Consider the following 19,835-nt stretch of genomic DNA (forward strand, 5'->3'; position numbering starts at 1 on the left):
TTTTTCATTACTCATCTTCTAAACTGGAAGTGGGAAATCCATAGTCCAGAAAAAAAGTGAGTTTCAGAAATACTATTCTTTGCCTGGAATGCCATAATTTAGAATAAATTTTTCCACATTTCTTGCTAGACAGCACAGGTATAAGAGCAAATGTGTAGTCAAGAGTTGTTAAAGACCTTTGATAGCAAAGAATTGATTCAGTATTTCACAACCCTCTTAGTAATTTTTTCCTACACTATCTAAGAATCAGAACTAGCATTAAAGCTGCTGAAATCTGTACCTGCAGCCTTGACCAAATTTACTTTTCATTGCAAACCATCAACAGTGGTTCTGAGTCTTTATTTGACCAAAAGCTTTTGGGGCAATATATGCAATCTACTGAAAAGTGAGATATAAGTATGTACGTAATTCAAACAAGAACAAAATATTTCCAGTTCCCAGCAACTGAATAGTTTATTTTCATCTTTTATCAATTTTTTAAAAGTATCCATCCACATAAATGAAAGCCCCTATAGCTCTCTATCCTGAATAATTGTGTCTCTAAAACAATCCTGAACATCTGTAAAGAACTTGTTAAGATATGCACCATCAACAATTTAAAAGCTATACATCTGAACTGGTAGCTCTGCTGCTTTATTGTAACAATAAAGGTATTAATTGGTTGGGACCTTCCTCTGTGTAAAAATCTTCTATGTTCAGAGCACAAAGACATTAGTGTGTTCCCCTAGAATGGGCTTAACTATTCCTTGCAGGCACCACAATTCTTGATTTTAGTAGATAAAAGTGCAATTTGCTTAATTTACTAGATAAAAGTGCCATTTGCACCAATCTTTTAGTTGAAATGTTCCCTCTTTTACTCACTGGCAAACATACAAAAGTAAATTTCTAAAACATCCTGCCGGTGTTGCTTTTGAAAAGCACTATCTTGAATGTTCTCAGAATGCTGCTGTTTCTGCATTGACTCAGGTTGCCATGACAGGCTTGTGGGATGACAGCTTTAGTAATCCAAGCAAAACTGAGTAAACTACCTTTTAAATAATAACGAAAAAACTTCCAATGCCATCCTAACTGGAATTTGCTTCTTTTAATACACGTTTCTCACCAAGTCTTCTGCTTCTTATCCTCTTCAAAAGAGTTTTTTACTTCTACAACATGAAAAGTAGCTCTACCAAGATTCAACTGTAAAATTTGTTTGTAGTAAACTTCACTAGAAGCTCTTTCAGCACAATCAACATTGAGGATTGGAAGCTGAATATCTGCTGGTGCTTCCAAAGCATTTCAAGTTCCAACAGAAATCAGCAGAAAGAGTGGATTTTGGCTGACTCAATGCATTGCGTCTTGTCTGATGCAGACGATGTCTTGAGAGCAGAATTATATTTTCAGTGGCAGAACCATCACTGCAGTTACTATCAACTTCAGCTCAGCTGCAGCAAAGCAGAGCTAAAGAGCTGATGCAACCAGAGATTTCAAAATGGAAAATTTAAATTGCATTCAGTACAAGAAATGAGGAGGGATGTTATCTCCAAGTTGATTTCCAAAGTATTTCAGGTGACGAATCAATGTCTCAAGATGCAAAGCTGTCATTGTTGTCTTACTGTAAAACTTTCGTACCTTCTTTGTGAACTCTCAAGGGTAGCTCTTCATGGCCAGCTGAATTCTCCCTCCTTGCCACAGCACCATCAGCTGACTCCAACACTGTCTCAACTAGCCAGCCCATGTTTTCATATAAAACACTCAGCCTCATTGGATATACCTATGGCCTATTAAGGGCAGGTCTGTTCCTAATCCTTGGCAATTAGTACGGTTGCAACTCTTCAGGGGTGAGATTGCCTTTAGCACTATCCCTTATTCTCCTACAATCCACGCTCCCACACAAAGTCAACAGACACGACCTAATATAACTGCTTCCTTTAGGAGTTCAAAAACAGATTCACTGGCTGTGAAGGAGCAGCTCCCAAAGCAAGGGTATGTTTGATTAAATATCCTGCTTTTCCAGGCCTGTTTAGACAATTTTTTGCTGAATGTGAAAGATGTGATAGGAGAAACAAAGGCAACTTATATCACAATCATGTAAATGGTAGCAGCATTTCAATTTTTGTTGCTCCTTGTATCCCATTCCATCTTAATCGAAAGGTGTACTCTTGATTTCTTGCTGAAGGACTTCTGGAGACTTTCTCCCTTTAATTAGTTCCCATAGAGAAAATTCTTCCATGCAAATAAAATATAATGAAACACTAAGCAAGTCAGCGGGTGCTGCAATGTCATTATCTGCACTGGCTTGGAAAATACTTTTTTTATTGGTCCTTTCTTTGTCTGAAAAAGCTATCTGTTGCAATTGTGCTAAATATACCACTGGATGTCATTCAGAGCATGATCACAGACAAGAGAGAAAAAATTAACTAGCAAACCTTTGGGACTTGATAACTGAACCTGTGACCTCATCTGGATCATTGGAAGCTCTCACTAAACCAAAAGATTAATGATGAAAATATATACTACAGAGGATCTCATGATTTACAAATACTGAGGAAGATCCTGAACACTGTATCATTTCCCAGACACCTGATGATGTATAAGGTTTGGAAATGTAAAATTTGGCTGAAAAAGAACTATCCAGATGCACTTTCATAGCAGCTTCATGCTATCTCTACAAATATCCCCATGAGACAATACTCATAGGTCAAAACATATGACCATTAGCAAAGAAGCCCCCAGCATTGTTTGTGCCACAAAACCTCCAGCCACAAAGCCTCCAGCATTTTCATATTCATTTTTCTGTCCCTACAGAAATGCTACATTTTGGCAATATGGAAGAAGCATACAGACACATTTCTAACCCTGTCTCAGGTCCGTACCATCTATATCACATCTTTTGAGCAGTCTAGTGTATTGTGCTGATGAAGCAGAATATAACCATGTATAAGAGATGTCAGAATGATTAGATTTAAGGCTAAACCCAAGGGAAGAGCCAGAAGCATGGAAATTCCATAGCATTTCAGGTCAGTGACCTAGCTTGTTTAGAAATACTCCGCTGCATTCCACTTGAGTGATTGGTTCTAAAGGGTGTTTGGAAAAAATAGTTATTATAGTGGTCTGTAATAATCTTCTTCTAATGTTGTGTGATAACAGTAGCCTAGAGTGAAGAAAGGACCTAAATTTGGTTGATTGTCCTGAACAGCTCAGTTTTTGTCCTCAGTTTGGAAGTAAGAAATACTGTTGGTTAGTAGTAGCTACAGATTTTCCTAAAGTTTGTAGAGAGAGTTCTGGGAGCAAAAAGGTCAACAGCTTAATGAAGTCTTTCTGCAAGACAGTTACATTTTCCTGCTACAGGTGTAGGAATCCTGTCTGCTTGGAATGACGTTCATTGATATTGCAGGAGCAGATATAAGCCACAGTCCAAAGTCAGGACCCTGGTTTGATGGCACATGGTATGATAAAGACAGAGACCCCCTTTCTCCAAAGAGCACATATGTTCAATGAATATGTATTATTTTACTAGCATAAACCAGTTTATAGTTTCGCTACAAAGTCACTGTATACCAATGATGGGATTTCCCAAAGATCTAAAATGGCAAAGCCTCTGTCATTGGCAGAAAGGTTCACAAGTGCATATTGGGAAGTGACTTGGTGATGGACATACTATATCTGGTTCACTTTGACCCTGCCTCATTAAGGGATTTAATTTCTCAATACAAAATCATCATGTAGCATCTGGGGTTCCCAAAGCAGATCCATGCACTTTTATTTATCATTTGGTATATATTGCATTTAGCTAACCTGTTAGCCAGAAACAGGATAATCCATTCACCTGGATTTATGGTTTGTGAAGTTTTATTAATTTCATTGACAAAAGTGAACACTGACCTACCTGAGGACTAGTGTGACATTTCTACCATCCACATAAAACTCTTCTAAAGAAATTAGTAAGATTTCATGAGCAGGTCATGGTTGATGTTCCTCTTTCTTATAAATACAACATTGATAATCTATTTTTCATTAGTTCACTGCTTTCTTCATAGGAGCTTTTCCTTAAATATATGGGGAAAACATATAAATTTTTCCTAGGCTGTTCTTCACTCAATGAAGACAAAAAGCACAAAACTCAAGCACTGAGAACAATGCAACTACATGGAAACATAAATACAGCACAAAGAATAATTTAGGCTGGAAAAGACCTTAATGATCATTGAGTCCAACCTCTGACTGACCACCACCATGCTCATTGGTACTAAGTGCCATGACCAGTCCTTTCTTGAACATCAACAGTGATGGTGACTCCACCAACTCCCTGGGCTGCCTGTTCTAATGCTTAACTATCTTTTCAGTGAAGAAATTCTTCCTCATATCCAACCTGAACTTCCTCTGGCTCAGCTTGAGGCCTCTTCCTTTAATCCTGTCATTGGTTGCCTGGGAGATGATACCAACTCCCATCTGGATCCAGCCTCCTTCCAGATGGGTGGAGAGAGTGATAGGGGCTCCCCTGAGCCTCCTTTTCTCCAGGCTAAACAACCCCAGCTCCCTCAGCCACTCCTCACAGGACTTGTGCTCCAGACCCTTCCCCAGCCTTGTTGCCCTTCTCTGGGCATTCTCCAGCACCTCAACGTCCTTCTTGCAGTGAAGGGCCCAGAACCAGACACAGGACTCAAGGTGTGGCCTCACCAGTGCCAAGTACAGGGACACAATCCCTGCCCTGCTCCTGCTGGCCACACTATTGCTGATCCAGGCCAGGATGCCACTGGCCTTCTCGGCCACCTGGGCACAGCTGGCTCATGTTCAGCTGCTGACAACCACCACCCCCAGGCCTTTTCCTCTGCCCAGCTTTCCAGCCACTCTGTCCCCAGCCTGCAGCGCTGCAAGGGGTGGTGGTGACTGAAGTCCAAGACCCGGGTCTTCACCTTACTAAACCTCAATCTAAGCAGAAACATCAAAGAAAAAAAAAAGTCATACCTGTAAATGTATAAAAATTCTCCCACTCACTAATACATGTAAGCCAGACTGAAAAAAAATGGTGCTTGAAAACTTGCTGCTATCATATTTCAGTGAAATATACTTTGATCCTTAAACCACAGCAATTCCAACCCATTTTCAGGCTGTGACATAGGAGTGGTAAAGCAGCCATCTTTGGAAGTAAGACAAATGCAAAGTGCTCATAAATTTAGGTGAAAATTTAGGCATTAAAAAGGGCTAAGAGCCCTTTGCAGAAACAGTGATTAGAAAGATGATGATGAAATTGAAAAACAATAAAAAAGGCAGTTAAGAAGTTAAACATGCTTAAAAAGAAACAGATTATGTCAGAAAACCTATAAAAACACCTCCTAAATAATCAAAAATTCAAAAGTGAAAGACAATATAAAAACAAAAGTGTATTTGGGAATATGTTAATCTGTTCTTAGTTCAATGAGGGCATAGCTAATACACTTCAGTTTTAAGTAATCTGAAAGTCTCTTTTTGTTTTACACCTCTAACTGGGAATGCACTTAAAAAGGCAAATGATCAATGTGAACTGCCAAATTAGGTGAATGCATAATTATTATAATGAGAATAATCCATTTTTATAATGAAAAAGGAATCTTTAAACAATTTAGGCTTATTAGAAACAATGTATAATTCAAAGGAAACTATTTTAAAAGGAGGTGTCAACACCTATTAATAAAACAGAGTTAATTTGATCATCCTGTTGGGTTCCAGACTTTTCTATTCCAACAAAGCCATTACAAATATAAGGGAGAAGGGACCTCTACAAACATTTATCTTGAAATTTTACTCCTTCTTTATCTCTTTGCTTTATTCCCCACTCCATTTTCATAATTTTGGAGAAAGGCCACTATATGCAAGTTAAGAGGCATATAGGCAAAACCTATTTTTAGCCGACAAGAAAAATGAACTGCACTTTAGTGGTTTTTGGTTTGTTGGTTTGGGGGTTTTTGGGTGGTTGTTGGTTTTTTTTTTTTTTTTTGTGGGGGTTTTTTGCTTGTTTTGGTTTTTTTTTGCTTGGTGGGGTTTTTATGATTATTGTTTTTAAACAGCAAATTATAAATAAAATAATACTCTTGGAGATAAACTCTTTATATAATAAATATCACTGTGGATTTATGGTGTTTTTCATTTAAGGAAAAGCTAGTATAGAAAGCTTCAACAATTTCAAACTCCTCAATTACACTGCATCCTACTTACTGAAGTATTATTTTTTATTTTTCTTTTAGAAAAGATGAGCACATAAGTATGTCACTGTTTGAAATGCACCTCATCTCTGTGCACTGACAGATTTTATACATAATCTTTCTTCAGCTTCTCCTGAGATAGGCTCAATGCAGACAGAAATAGAGACCTTTATCTCCTTTGTCATACATCCAAATCCTATATCCAAAATTACAGTCTCTGAGCCTTAAGGGCACTTGTCTGACCTGACCAAACATCCCTATGTTGGGCACATATGTTGACAAATTTGATGTACTGATTCTTTAGATGACATTATGTTCTTAAAATATTTAGAAGACAGTTCCTTTTAACTTGTTTAGTTCATAGGTACCTCTTTGAGGTTTCTCAGAAAGACACTTAGATTCACCCCTTTCATTTCATCGAGGCAAGTAGCTCAGGAAGAATCAATAGTCCATGGAGACCACTTCAATTATGTCATAAATCTGTTGATAACCAACATTACCAAGACCTTGCAGGATTCAAAATGGCCTGCTTGAGTTAAATGTTCAAAGTAGAGGGGGATGCATGACTACCAATATCTTGAGTAAATGTGGGTATGTCAGTTTGAAGAAAACTTGCCCACAAAAAGAAATGGAAATTTAAAAACAAATAAATATTAAGTTTGACCTCTTTTAGTCACAAATGTTCATTCTAGGCAATCTTTAGAAAACGTGTATTAAAAATATCCAATTAAAATCTCAAATCTTACAGAAGCATACAAACTCAGTATCCAAAAAAATTCCTCTAGTTTTCTAGTTCAAAAATGTGTATATTGCGAAAAAGAAAGTATTGGCGCTTCTTCATTCACCTTTTCTTCTTCCTGATTCATGAGAATTTTCTCTCTTCCATCTGTGAGGTGTAGCTTACTGTGCACCTCAGCAGCTTGTAGCAAATCACTCATCAACCCTCATGTATTTTTAAGATGTAATGGTTTTGCACCAAGTTCAGATGTTCAGATAACCGACATATGAGAGGCAGAAAGCAAGAAGGGCAAAAGAAAGGTGGTCAGGTGAGCAGAAACCTGCATTTCCATCTGAGAGGGGACTAGAAAAAAAGCCGCTTCCCCTTATGTCCAATGAAGTGGCATCCTGACAGCAGTCTACAGGGATTTATATATCTTCAGCTTTTGCACTATTTTTCCCTTCAGACATCTTCAAACATAATGAGTCTGGGAAACACTGCCTAAAACTTAAATCCCCTTAATCCCAAAGTCAGCCAAGTACCTATAGAAAACTAATTGTAATGCCAGCTTGAGCAGAGAAACATGCTGTGGTGGTATCTTTCAAGGAGAAACCATGAAACTGTTCCACTCCCTCCAAATTTTCATGTGATTAAGTAAGCTGCCTCCTGCACCAAGTCACACCTAAAAATAGCTTTGGCTTACGGCTTGAATTAAAGCACATTATAATACAAAGGTAAGCCTCTTAAAAGATACAGCATATTGACAGTTTTTCTCATAGCTCCAAGAAAAGTCCAGAAGGTTAGAAGTCAAAAAGAACATCTGCACAACCTTGAAGCAAAAATTATAAATGCATGCAATCCATGTGCACTTGGAAGAAAATATTCAGTCCATTTATTCCTGCTACTCCATCAACACCCCGTCATGTCCCAGCTGACCACTCTTTTCATTTGGCTGCTTTGTGAAGTATGTGTTTTTTTAGGACCGATGCCAACTACTTTATTCTCTCATCTCAACATCTTCATGCTGAGGAAAAAAAGCAATCTCTAAGATTTACATGCAAAATATGGATGTATTTCCTCAGGATGAAGACTACCTGTGACAAGGTGCTGGAACAAATTAATGAGATGGAGAGGCAAAGCCTGAAGTGTTCACTGAGATTCCAATGGATTATTTGGAATGCCCCTGGTAACACACAGTACATAGCCCTCATTATTACAGAAATAGGTGGAAAAGAGAAGAGAAATAAAGCAAGGAAGACAATAAAGAAAAAGCAAGGGTAATTTAGTTTGCATTTTATAAAGTTCTGTGCCCAAAGCGACAAGGATTTGAGACCAGCTGTACTACACAGACACAAGAGCCAAGCAGAAGTAGACCATACCTTCCTCATAGCTACTTTGATATAAAAGTAGAATAACATCAGTGAACCAGTGAGGTGATCAGAAGTTATATTGTGAAAAGATTTTGCACGCATTCAGAAGAGCTCTCTGGGTATAATGCTCCAAGACCTAGTGGCTGTTAAAGAGAATCTTCTTGTGTCTGTTGCCTTTCAGCAACCATTTCACTATGCTGTTATTCCAAACACTGACTGAATTTTACCCTTCTCTCCTAATCTGTTGAGTAGAACCTCGCTTATGTTGATTATCAGCTCTGCACAATGACAGAATCCACTTTTTGAACCTGGTACACCATAAAGGAAAAGTTTTCCCATGTTTTTAGGGAATAATCTTAATTAGGAAATAACACACCACGTTAATATTGTAATCTGGTAATGAAGAAGTCAATATCTCAGACATGAATGATTATTTGAATAACCATGCTTTTAGTTTATAGGATACTTGAAAATGGGACAGAGGGAATATTGCAGGAAAGAACAAGCAAGTTGATGAGTAATGAGTGAAAAAGAAAAAAAGTTCTAGACAAATAATAAAATACACTAAATCCTAACATCATTTGCTGAGATGGACTGTTGAGACCAGCCACTGAATTTGTATGCAAAGATTTCTTAATAATTGAGGACAGCTTTCTTAGTAACAAAAGCTGGAAGGGGTTTGAGTGGGATTTCAAGAAACCATCAGCTGTAACTTTTACTCATTGACTTGAGATATACACGATACTCACATCCAATTGAAATAATGAGGTTTACAAGCACAAATATCCCTATCATCTTTACTTGTACAGGCATAAAGAGAAGACAAGTCTTTGAACTGCAATGTTTCATAATGCAAAATAATGCAGCACTGAGCTACATTAATTTAAATACAATGACATGTTCTAAGTCCAAAGGTTGATTCTAGGAATCTAACATACAGAATTTCATACTGCATAGGACCAATGATACAACATATGAGCAATTCAAAGATATCACAGAGTAAAAACATGGTTACTATGTGAGATTTATTTTCCCTCTTACCCACTCATTTTTATTTATTTTACCAGTAAGAACAGAAGAGAAATGAAAATAATATACAAAGATATGTATATATATAGTGTGCTTTGTACTTCCCTACCTTCTTCTTCCTAAACTAAGACAAAACTTACAAAGTGCTTTCTGTGTTCCAACTGGCACAACATAGCCCGCATTTTAAGATTTATCCATTATCAGCTTTAAAATATATTAAGAATTAGTCTATAAAGATAAATAATTTTGGTTCCCTGAGACTAAACACATCTGGAAGTGTTTTTTTGTGCATCTAGCAAAAACAACCCAAAGTTACAAAGATACCTCAAATTAACTGTGTGCTTTATGCAACATGCATGGTGTGAAAGGAAAGATACAGCCAACTTGTCAAAACCTTTTGTAATACTTAGCCATTTCAAGCCAAGAAGGTGGTGGGAAGGAGGTAGATGTAAGGCCTGTAAGACACTTCAACATACGGAACTCACACACACTAAAGTAAAATTTCTGATTGCCCACCCACCAACAATCAGTGAAGTCAGGCCAAAACTGTTAACAATAATATTCCAGGCCATGAAACTTTGACATATGGCAATAGTCACCTTTGTTCTTTCCCAGAGAGGCAGCAATACTGAAATTCCTCTCATAGTAGGAAAGCTAGGCAAAATATGAAAATCTTCACCTCCCCCTCTACAGTGATGGAAAAATGGCAATGAAGTAATATATGGTAGATTAGTTTCTTTCCTTTTAAAGAAGATATTTTGCCAGAAGAATTTCTCAAATTTTTAATCACTTGGAGAGATTAACAGCAAGCCTGGAATACATGTTGAAATCCTATCTATCTGAAACATACCATAATGCATGTAGCAGTTTCCTTTGGTGGGATCCAGCTGAATAGCCTTCATGAAGTACTTCTCTGCCTCACTCTTGCGTCCCTAAAAAAAAAAAAACACGTGTGAAATTATTTTAACAGTGGGTCACCCTGGACAATCCTGTCCTGTAAAAATTTCAAAATTTCAGGCACTGCTGAAGAACAACTACTATTATCACTAGGCTTTAAACCAATAAAATACAAATGCTTAAGTGCTACAGTAAGTTCTGTGGTCAGCTACTTTATGGTGCAGATCTCCAGACTGAGGAAGAAATGTATCCAACCTCATCAATGTCCAAGAAGTAAGGAACTGGTAGAAACATATTGCAAAAAGTATTGTAAAGGGCTTTGGAGTGCATATCAGTTCCATGCTACTTTTCTGGACAAGCATTACACTTACCCAAGCTAAAATCAGAGAGAAACTCGGACAGAACGTTAGTCATGCTCTTAAAAAAAAAGTCAGTGCGGGGTGGGGGAGGGAAGGCATGTTATGGTTCTATGAAATTAAAGAATCCTAGAAGTTGTCATGTTGGAAAGGACCCATAAATATCATTCACCCCCACTCCCTGCTCCTCACAGGACTACCTAAAACCACGTGACCAAGTGTTTTCCAGATACTTCTTGAGCTCTGACAGGATGGGTGTTGTAACCACTTCCCAGTGACCTTTGCAGTGAAAAACCTTTGCCTAATATCCATTCTAAAGTTCCCCTGATGCAGCTCCATTTCTTTGCCTTGTATCTTAAATAACACTATATACACAGCCAAAGGTAAAGTTACCACAAAGGAAAGTAAATAAATAGAAAGTATTTTAGGGTTTAATGTTGAAAGTTAAAAAAAATGTATTTCTGATTTTAATATGGGAAGTCGGATTTTATCAGAAATCAATTCTGAAAACCATAAAACAGCTGTAATAGAAACAGAAAATTTTAAAGACAATCGTTAAAGGTACGACAATTGGTCAGGGAAAAAAAAAACCCAAAACCAACCAAACTAAGCCTAACAGAACTGATAAAAAGAATAAACTGGTAAAAAGAATAGACGTCTTATGAGACAGAGATTTCCTTATCACTAGAATTACCAATTCACTATACTCCCATTATGGTATAGAAGAGCCAGAGCAGATCCATTAGTGGCCATTATTCTTTGAAAAACAGTGATATTGGATTAGTCTAGTCTGATACTCAAACATAAATCACTTTCACATATTCAGTAAGACACCTGTGACCTGTTTATCCCTATCCCCACAAAATTAGCTGCTGTGGTTTGTGCTATAAAATAGGCAGCCTGCAGAATAAAGAACAGTTAAGCTTAACCCCTGTGCAAGAAAGGCATTGTGGTCTGCACCTCTCAAGTTGCCTTGAGTGCGATTTCACAGATACAACCATATAGGCCTTCTCAAGTTTTGTGGTCTGGAAACAGATATGGCACACATCCTGCACTACCCCACAAGTTAACATAGGAATAATAATGAGGTCTGTTCATGATTACAGCTGCTTTAGATTCTCAGTATTTCCCTCAGGGGTCTTAGAGACAATAAAATAGAGTGAAGGAAGTTGTACAGCACACCAAAAACCATATGAAGACCAGGTTCCACCAAAACCAACACAGAGGTCACATTTCAAGAGAGCATCCTGGCAGAGATACGAGCAGGCTTACCATTTACAGGACTCTAGTTTCACAGAATGAATGGTCATCGGGGTAAGAATTCAGCCTTATTATTTAGTGACCTTTCTTTGGTACACCCATATTCCTTAAAGCCAAATCCATATGGCACTAGGTTCCTATCAACCAAATGGTGCAATTACATGTCAGAGTACACTATCTTATACTGCAGTGGCCCATCCTGCTTTATAAAAATACCCAAACCACGAGCAACAAAACAACAAAGCCATAAAGAAAAATCCCAAAGCAAAAAATCGTATGACACATAACCCAGACTGATTTTTCCTCTTTTACTAGTGCAGTAGTGACATTTATTTTTTTATATATATATATATTACAGTTTTTTAAAATAGCATGTAACTATAGTTAAGAACAAAAAATGATGAAAAAAATCATCAATTTAAGCAACTGGCAGGGTGGGGTGATAATCGAACACTCAATTTTTCACATTTAAGTCTAAGGCTGGCAATTTCTGGTCTGGCAAAAGTTACAATGGCTTATCTAAGTCTAGCTTTGAGGCTTCAAAATGAGAGGCGCTAAGCATATGTGTCATTAATACTGAGAGAAAGACCATCTACAGATTTTGCATAATTGCCTTTTTTAACAGACCAGCATTAATTAGTTTTAGCCGGTTGCACTTTGTGTCTATTTCTAGAATATCAAAGCACAGTTCATTGAATACAGTCACAAAATTGTAGCTTCTACCTACAGCATTAGAAGGCCACAAACATTTGTCAAACATGATTAATTTTTATTTACTATAATCACCAAAAATACATGACTGCTCTACACTTTTTGGCACTTTCCAAATGGCATACTGCACTCAAGTTCAGGCTAGTCAGGAGACCTACAATACACAGTGATGACAGGTGTCAGCATACATAACATCAAAAGAACTGTGCTATTTACAGGCTCAAATGGTCATTTCACAGATAAAGGGGAGAAAAAGCTTTAATTATATCCATCAATACGTAAAGTTATCTGATTAAAAACAATCAACAAAAGCTCTATTTGCTCATGCTGACCATCACTTTCATTTATACACATTTGACAAAAATTATTTTTAAAAATGAATGAAAGTGTTTTCTTGCAGACTGGCATTGTGAGGAACCTTGCATCACACCAGCTAAAATGTCCTCTTTAATGCAGTCTACTGCTAAAATGTCAATACCTCAGCATAGATTTCATACACATTACTTTTTGTGACAAAATATATAAAATACAACCACTCGACAGAATCAGGCTATTTCACAATTAAAACTTAGTATTTATCAACTTGTTTCAATTATCCAATATACATCTTAACTACCCACCAGAATGCAGACACTGTGCAGTTTGCTTGACAGTAATCCTGTCACTGCTCCTTTCCCCCTGTATGTTTTCAGTGTTAAAACAGATGGTGTAAGGGGATAAAATGATAACTTTTAAAGAAAATCCAAATAATTGTTTAAACAGCTGAAAACGACTGATTTGGGACAGGAAGGCATTTGGTGTGCATGCTCACTGTTACCTGTATTGACCCATACAAATGCAGGAATTGAGAGCCACTGGTAACCTCCCAGTTTCTAGCAGCAGGGTTTGCAGTCATATATGCATAATTACATGCTCTGGCAATTTTACAAAGCAAAAAATCGTAAGTTTACAACAGCATGATAGCAGACTTATTTGAAGGGTAAAGAAGTTATTAATAAATTTTAATGAAAATACTTGACAGCCCTGAGGATTAATAATGGGATAGCAAATACCTTTCTCCTCCTGGTCACCAGTTTACACTGAGTCCAGGTCAGGAGCTAATGAACAGGTGCTCTATGACAGCTACTGGTCTGCTCTGGAGAAATGAGTGGCTGGTCCCAGCCCAAGCCCTAATGGAGATCCTCTGCACAGAGGTACTGGCATATTTATGGCTTTTCAGAGACTAACATTGCAGAGACTAACAAGAAAGAATCATAAAACAATCAATGCCAACCTCCTTGCTGAAGAAAAGAACTTGAACATGATGAAGACACTTTAATAATTGATTTGGAACACTGGTTGATATTTGCCTTACTGCATCAGGACCTAAAGCATATAATGAGGACAAGCTTCCTGGAGTTTTCCATTAATAAAGAAAACACCAGTCCCCCTCTCCCCTGTCTCACGCCCAAATATAGATGAATTGCCCCTGCTTACCATCTTCCAGCAATATCAAGAAATTAAAAATGAAAAAAAAAATTAAAATTGCAGGTAAGTAATACAGGGCTCTTATAACCTGACACATAAGTTTGTCCTGGCTTTCAGAAATACCTCACTCTCCACAGATAACACAGACTCTAAATCAGAATGGCTGGGTGCTTGCAGTTTTGGAAGACAAACTGTTAATTGTTTAAATATGACTTCAGGAACTTGATTTTTAAGACCAGTTCTTTGCAGTGGACTGCAAGAGATTTTTTATTTTGTTGGTTGCTTCTTCCCTAGAGACCAAAACAATATATCTGTGCTTGCTAATATGGTCAGACATACAGCTTTCCTACAAATGAAATTTAAATTTTTGTTATGATTACCAAAACAAGTGAAAGAAAGCCAGCTAAGGGCAGTTCATTCATTAGTAGAAGACTGTATTTATTCCTAAAATATTAAAAAGCTGAGGACAAAACTAGCATTTCGATATCCACCCCAATTTTTTTCCCTCACTTTTCCTGTTAACTCTGCCAAATTCATGTTGAGGCAGCTGTTGTACTTCAGGCTGCTGGAGGCCCAGGGACCCTGTAACGGTAGTAAAACTGGGAAAGACTAATACAGCTGAGCAGCTCTGAATAACCCTCCTGTGGAAACTATGATGACACAGTGGCAACCAGTAAGGTGGTTCAACAAATTAGGTGGTCTCTGCAATTTAAACCAACTTTATATGACATAAATATTCATCATTCTTCAAAACTTAGGAGGGTTTCACCAGTAGGACACAGACTTCATTCTTCAATATAGTTTTACCAACTTTAACTGGTAATAAAGTGATTGCATAAAAACTTAATTTATGCTACAAATGCAGTTGACTGTCACTCTCCACATCTGTTTTGTTTGGGTTCTTTTTGGCTAGCATTCACATTTTTAATAAAACAGATTGAATTATGAAAAGATTTATTAATGGAAGTTTGATTAAAATGTGCACATTGATAGAGAAAAACAAGTATTATGTTACATGCTTTTTTTCTTCCTCTCTAGAACACTTTAAAGTCACAGACTATTCAGTGATAGTAAAGGAGTTTGAACTGAACCGGTAACTTCCTTTCCATGTTTCTTTAAGTTACTGCAGACGTGCATATCCTCTTTCATAACCAGTTCCTTTAGCCTCACAAAAGTTGGGAGGCAAAACTCAAATGGTGTGATACTGATTAAATGAGTAATACATTCTTCAAATGTTTTTACTTAGCTGGACTAATGAAACAGGAACTATAGCATTGCACCTTATAATGATGTCATGGACACAGGCAAGCTCGCCACCCCAGGTCTAAATATCAGTAGTTCAAAAACAACTTTAATATTTAGCATTTAGTAGCTAAAGGGATCCTTTTTTTTTTCCTTCATTTTGCTGTTATTTCTAACTCTTCTCTCTTCACTCTGAATTACAACACAAATATCTTGTACCATAATTTGTATGTGAAATGCTAGACCAACTGAAATATACAGGACTTGGATTATTAACATCAAAGGTCTAAAATTTATCTCAGTTTCTATCCTTCCTGTGCAGTCAGGAGACAAATCCTGCCTTTTCATCTCATCTTTATTAAAATAAAATAGTAACAATCAAACATGGCAGAGAAGCCATCTCAGTGTATGGGAGCATGAACTGGACCACTCTGGAGGAAATTACACTATAAATCTTTATCTACCAATTCAAAATAATTCACCATTTATTAAATTTTATAATAAATGTGGAGCAACTTTCTTGTTGTTGTCTAGTGTGACACATAACTTGGTCATGACTAACGTTCTCCTCCCCAGTCTTTTCACTGGACCAGGGCCCTCACATGCACAATCCCATACATTGCATACTGCATGCACAACCCAGTATATAACCTCGTTGCTTTTTGTAGTTTCATCTTCTATTTGCACCTTATGAGGTTAAATTCCATCTTAATATATAACATTAGCCCTCCTTCAAACACATGCAGAATTTTTTTGACTAAAAATCCATCTCCTAGCTTCACTGAGATACTACCGAAGTCAGTGTGATTCTTCTGTGAGCCAAGGTTAATTGAGAGTAACAAACTGTGTTCTTGAGTATACATCTGCAGTGACAATTAAAGGCATGATAACCAGAGGGTTGAGATTGAAGCAGTGCCCATTGACTTTGGTGGGAATTTACCGGACCTTAAGCATTTTGGAATGTGACACGACTGCATACGAACAGACACACAGATCTAGAAATAAAAGCACAGCTCAAAACTTCATTGACTTGGGACATGACTGAGACACACTACTAAGATGGTATTTTTTCAAGTATTATATATCAAAATCAATAATATATTAAAGCTATTTGACATCCATTTTCTTGGTTTATGTGTCTCCTATCACCAAAATCATTCTTGTTCTATTAAAGTATTCAAACCAATACAGAAAAGAAATGTAGGCATAAATTTTTTTCCCCTTGGAGGATTTTTTATTTGGTTGTTCTGTTGTGGTGAGTTTTTTTGTTTGGTGGTATTTTTAAATAGTGTATCTATTTTTAGTGTTTCTTTTGGGGTAACTTTAAGTCTAGAAGGAATTTACTTCATTACATCACTGTTGGAACCAAGAAATATTGTGTAAAGTCTTAAGTAAACTTTTAATGAACAGATTTCATTCTATACCTTGTGATTTATTTACTGTCTAGACCCCTATTGAAATACTCACTTCAGTCATTAAGCTTTGACCATTTTGTATTAAAAATATGTAATTAAATGTGAAGTAAATTTCCAGGTTATCTGTTCAGTCTTAAACCACATTTTATATTTTCTGATAAAGAAATGTATTAATATCTACTCACATTTCACTGGCCAGTGAATAGAATATAAATTCAGTATTTTCACATGCTGTCTTCACTGAGTCCTGTGAATTTCTCTAAGCTAAATCTGGCCTATTTTTTCACAATTCCTAACAAAATTACTATGCACAGCGTAACTACAGCAGTTTTATTCAACCATGTAATAAAATAAAAAAGACCTCTCTTTCGGTGCATTAGAACTAGATGATTTTTAAGGTTGCTTCCAAACCCAAAGCAGGCTGTGATTCTTTCATGAAAGCTGTTCATTCTGTGTCAGTGATGTTCTCTGTAACAAGCTTTAAATTTATGTTGAGTAAAGTGAGAAGTTTAGGGCTCCCTCTTTCCTGTCTACAGGAAGTTAGAAACACGATACCAAAGATGAGATCCCTGAAGGAGGTTACTGAGGGGTTACATGCCTAAATACCTGTCATTTATGAACTAGACAGATATGGTATATTTAAATGAAAATATTCTGTTTTACAATTAATTTTATTACAGCTGGCATGCAGCCTAACACATGTCCTAAGGGGACTGGAAAGTATATCTATGGATGCAATACTTCTGGCACACAGCCAGCCTCCGAAGAAATACAAGCTCAATAGATGTCAGCTATTGAAATTTCTGTAGTTCGGAAATCCTGTCATTCAGACTGGATGTGTTAAAGCTCCAGATACACCAGATAACCAAACCTTTTTAAAAAGGGCCTGCATTTCTGAAGTCAGTAAACCTGATTTTCCCCGCTGAAGAGGAAAACCCCTTCCTTCTAGTCACTACAAGTGAATTGCTTGTAAGCTGGAAACAAAAATGAAAACAACTCACATTTTGCAAACTCAGAACTAAATACAAACTGTGCACATATCAATTTTAACCCCCAAGAGATTTCAAGCATCAAGAAAGCTCATAGTGTCTATGCCAGGCTCCAAAGACAAACTAATAAAAGACAGAAAAACAGTAATGGCTGTTGGTTGGCTTAACTTGATTTCTCAGGCAAGGCATTCTCATGGATTCAGTGTCATTTTTATATTGTCATGCTGTGACTTTACCTGAAATATCCAATTTTCATTTTAAAAAAAAGTCTTCCTAGAAGCAGTACTAACAGTCAAGGGATATGGTTTCCCAAAATGAAATACCAAAGAGTTTTCCTGATCTAATTAAATTGACCTGTTCAGAAAATGCCTTTTCACTAACTAAAGATTTCTCTATGTGTAGGCATTTATTGGCCCCCTAAGTATTACTGAAAATATTTTTGTTTGCTTTAAATGAGTTGATTACTGACAGAAGAAACTGTTCTGGAAGATCATGACTAGATTTAACAGAGCATTTCAATTTGCTATTTCTTAAAGACAGTCATGATTCTTTTGACATCATGACTGTTCTCCCTCATTCCTGCATTCTTCCCATTCGTGTAAATCTAGAGAGACAGAAAGAAAGTAGCAATGAACCAGTGACATTAAAGATGACAATATGACATTTTTCCAACAGAAATGCAAATTTCCTTTCTGTGCTGAAACACCAGCAGCGAGTAATTACAGGAAATGTAAATATTGAATTAATCTATTCATCTACACCGTTCTCCTTTTCCCCTAAAGTCCCATGCTTTTCTGTTTTTCCTATCTTCCATGTATTTTCATGTTTTCATGTATTTATATTTATTTTGAGATGACAGTCATGCACTACACCAATTACTGAATACAGTAGGATGTTTGATTGCAATACTCTGAGTAATTTCACACCTAACCAAAAATGTCAGGATATCTCACTGGACTTCTGTTTGTCAGAAGCATAAGCAACAATCAACTACAGAAAAAACACAGTCACTTACTGAGGAGCAATTTTCTCAAAACTTAAGAAAAGTACTAAACTTCAACATTGATACTTGAATGTCACAATCATGTTACTTTTAATCCAAAACACTGCCTGTCTCTATCATGTCTCTGACTGCCTTTTCCTAATCCTCATTTGAAGAAAATATTTTAAAATAAAATATTTTATATTACAGAGAATCTTCTAGGATTATTATTACTGAATTTAATACTTGGAGTTCTGTCAGCAAAATTTTAAAAGGCAAAGTAAATTTTTCTCACAGAATTTTGGGTGATTTTCCAATCCAGTAAAAAATAGGAGATTAACAGCACTGTGTGGAGCCATGAAAAAATGCAAAAAAACACTGTGCAATTTCTTCCAGAGAAATATAGCAAAGCCTGTAATTCCTAGAGGTGACACACTAAATGTTACAAGATGATGCTGACCCTAAGAATTTTAGCAATTAGTGCCACTACTGCAAACTATGCAGGGTCATTTGTGGGCTCAACTTCACTCAAAACAGACAGAACAAAACTTGAAAACATTTATTTGTAATTGAAATAAAGCTTCTCAGACTAGCATGCTACTGTAATAATCAACCACTGACTGATGGCAGAGGCCAGACATTATGAGGGAGGGTTTCTTAGTCTTCTCTTTAGGACTACTAAAGTGAGAAGAAGAAAAAAAAATTAAAAGCCTTACTTGCAAATTATTTTTTTAGCAAGACAGCCAATGCCTTCTCTTCTAGAAGGTCTGCTCATATAATGGAAAACAAATTACAACACATGCTCAAGGCATCACCTAGCACTGTCATTTTTGACAGACTCATTTTTATCCTAAAGCTGAGAGCCTTGCAATTTTAAAGTCTTTCAAAAAATTATGCTTTTCTTTGTAATATAGAAATAAAATACCTAAGCAAGGGATGAGGCTCAGATGCTGTGGTACAAAGCTACTAGAAGATTGGCTATGTTAACTAACATGTCACATTGAAAAATAAATGCCTCACTATTTAAGCATCTTAACAAGTTACAGGCATGAAAAGCACATAATGCTAAAGCACTACAGTTCTAAACACCTACATGTCGTTTCAAAAATATAAAAGGAGGACAAACCTAAGCCCCAGACAACTGGCTATTTTCCAATTATTCTAGTAACTGACCTACTAATCATGATTTTCAACCACTATATTATGCTGTCCTAGCATATTTTCGAGAAAATTGTAGC

The 19,835-nt window shown here is 36.7% G+C and overlaps 1 protein-coding gene across 1 annotated transcript in view; it reads right to left on the reverse strand.

Annotated features, from left to right (window-relative positions):
• Nucleotides 1-19,835, reverse strand: part of TMTC2 (transmembrane O-mannosyltransferase targeting cadherins 2) — a 235,249-nt gene that overhangs the window by 31,997 nt on the left and 183,417 nt on the right. Inside the window, exon 9 of the mRNA XM_058805380.1 lies at nucleotides 10,129-10,210. Within this exon, the coding sequence (XP_058661363.1) occupies nucleotides 10,129-10,210 (82 nt within the window). The remainder of the gene's footprint in view (nucleotides 1-10,128; nucleotides 10,211-19,835) is intronic.

This window comes from Ammospiza caudacuta, chromosome 5 (assembly GCF_027887145.1).
Source record: "Ammospiza caudacuta isolate bAmmCau1 chromosome 5, bAmmCau1.pri, whole genome shotgun sequence".
Lineage (NCBI taxonomy): Eukaryota > Metazoa > Chordata > Aves > Passeriformes > Passerellidae > Ammospiza > Ammospiza caudacuta.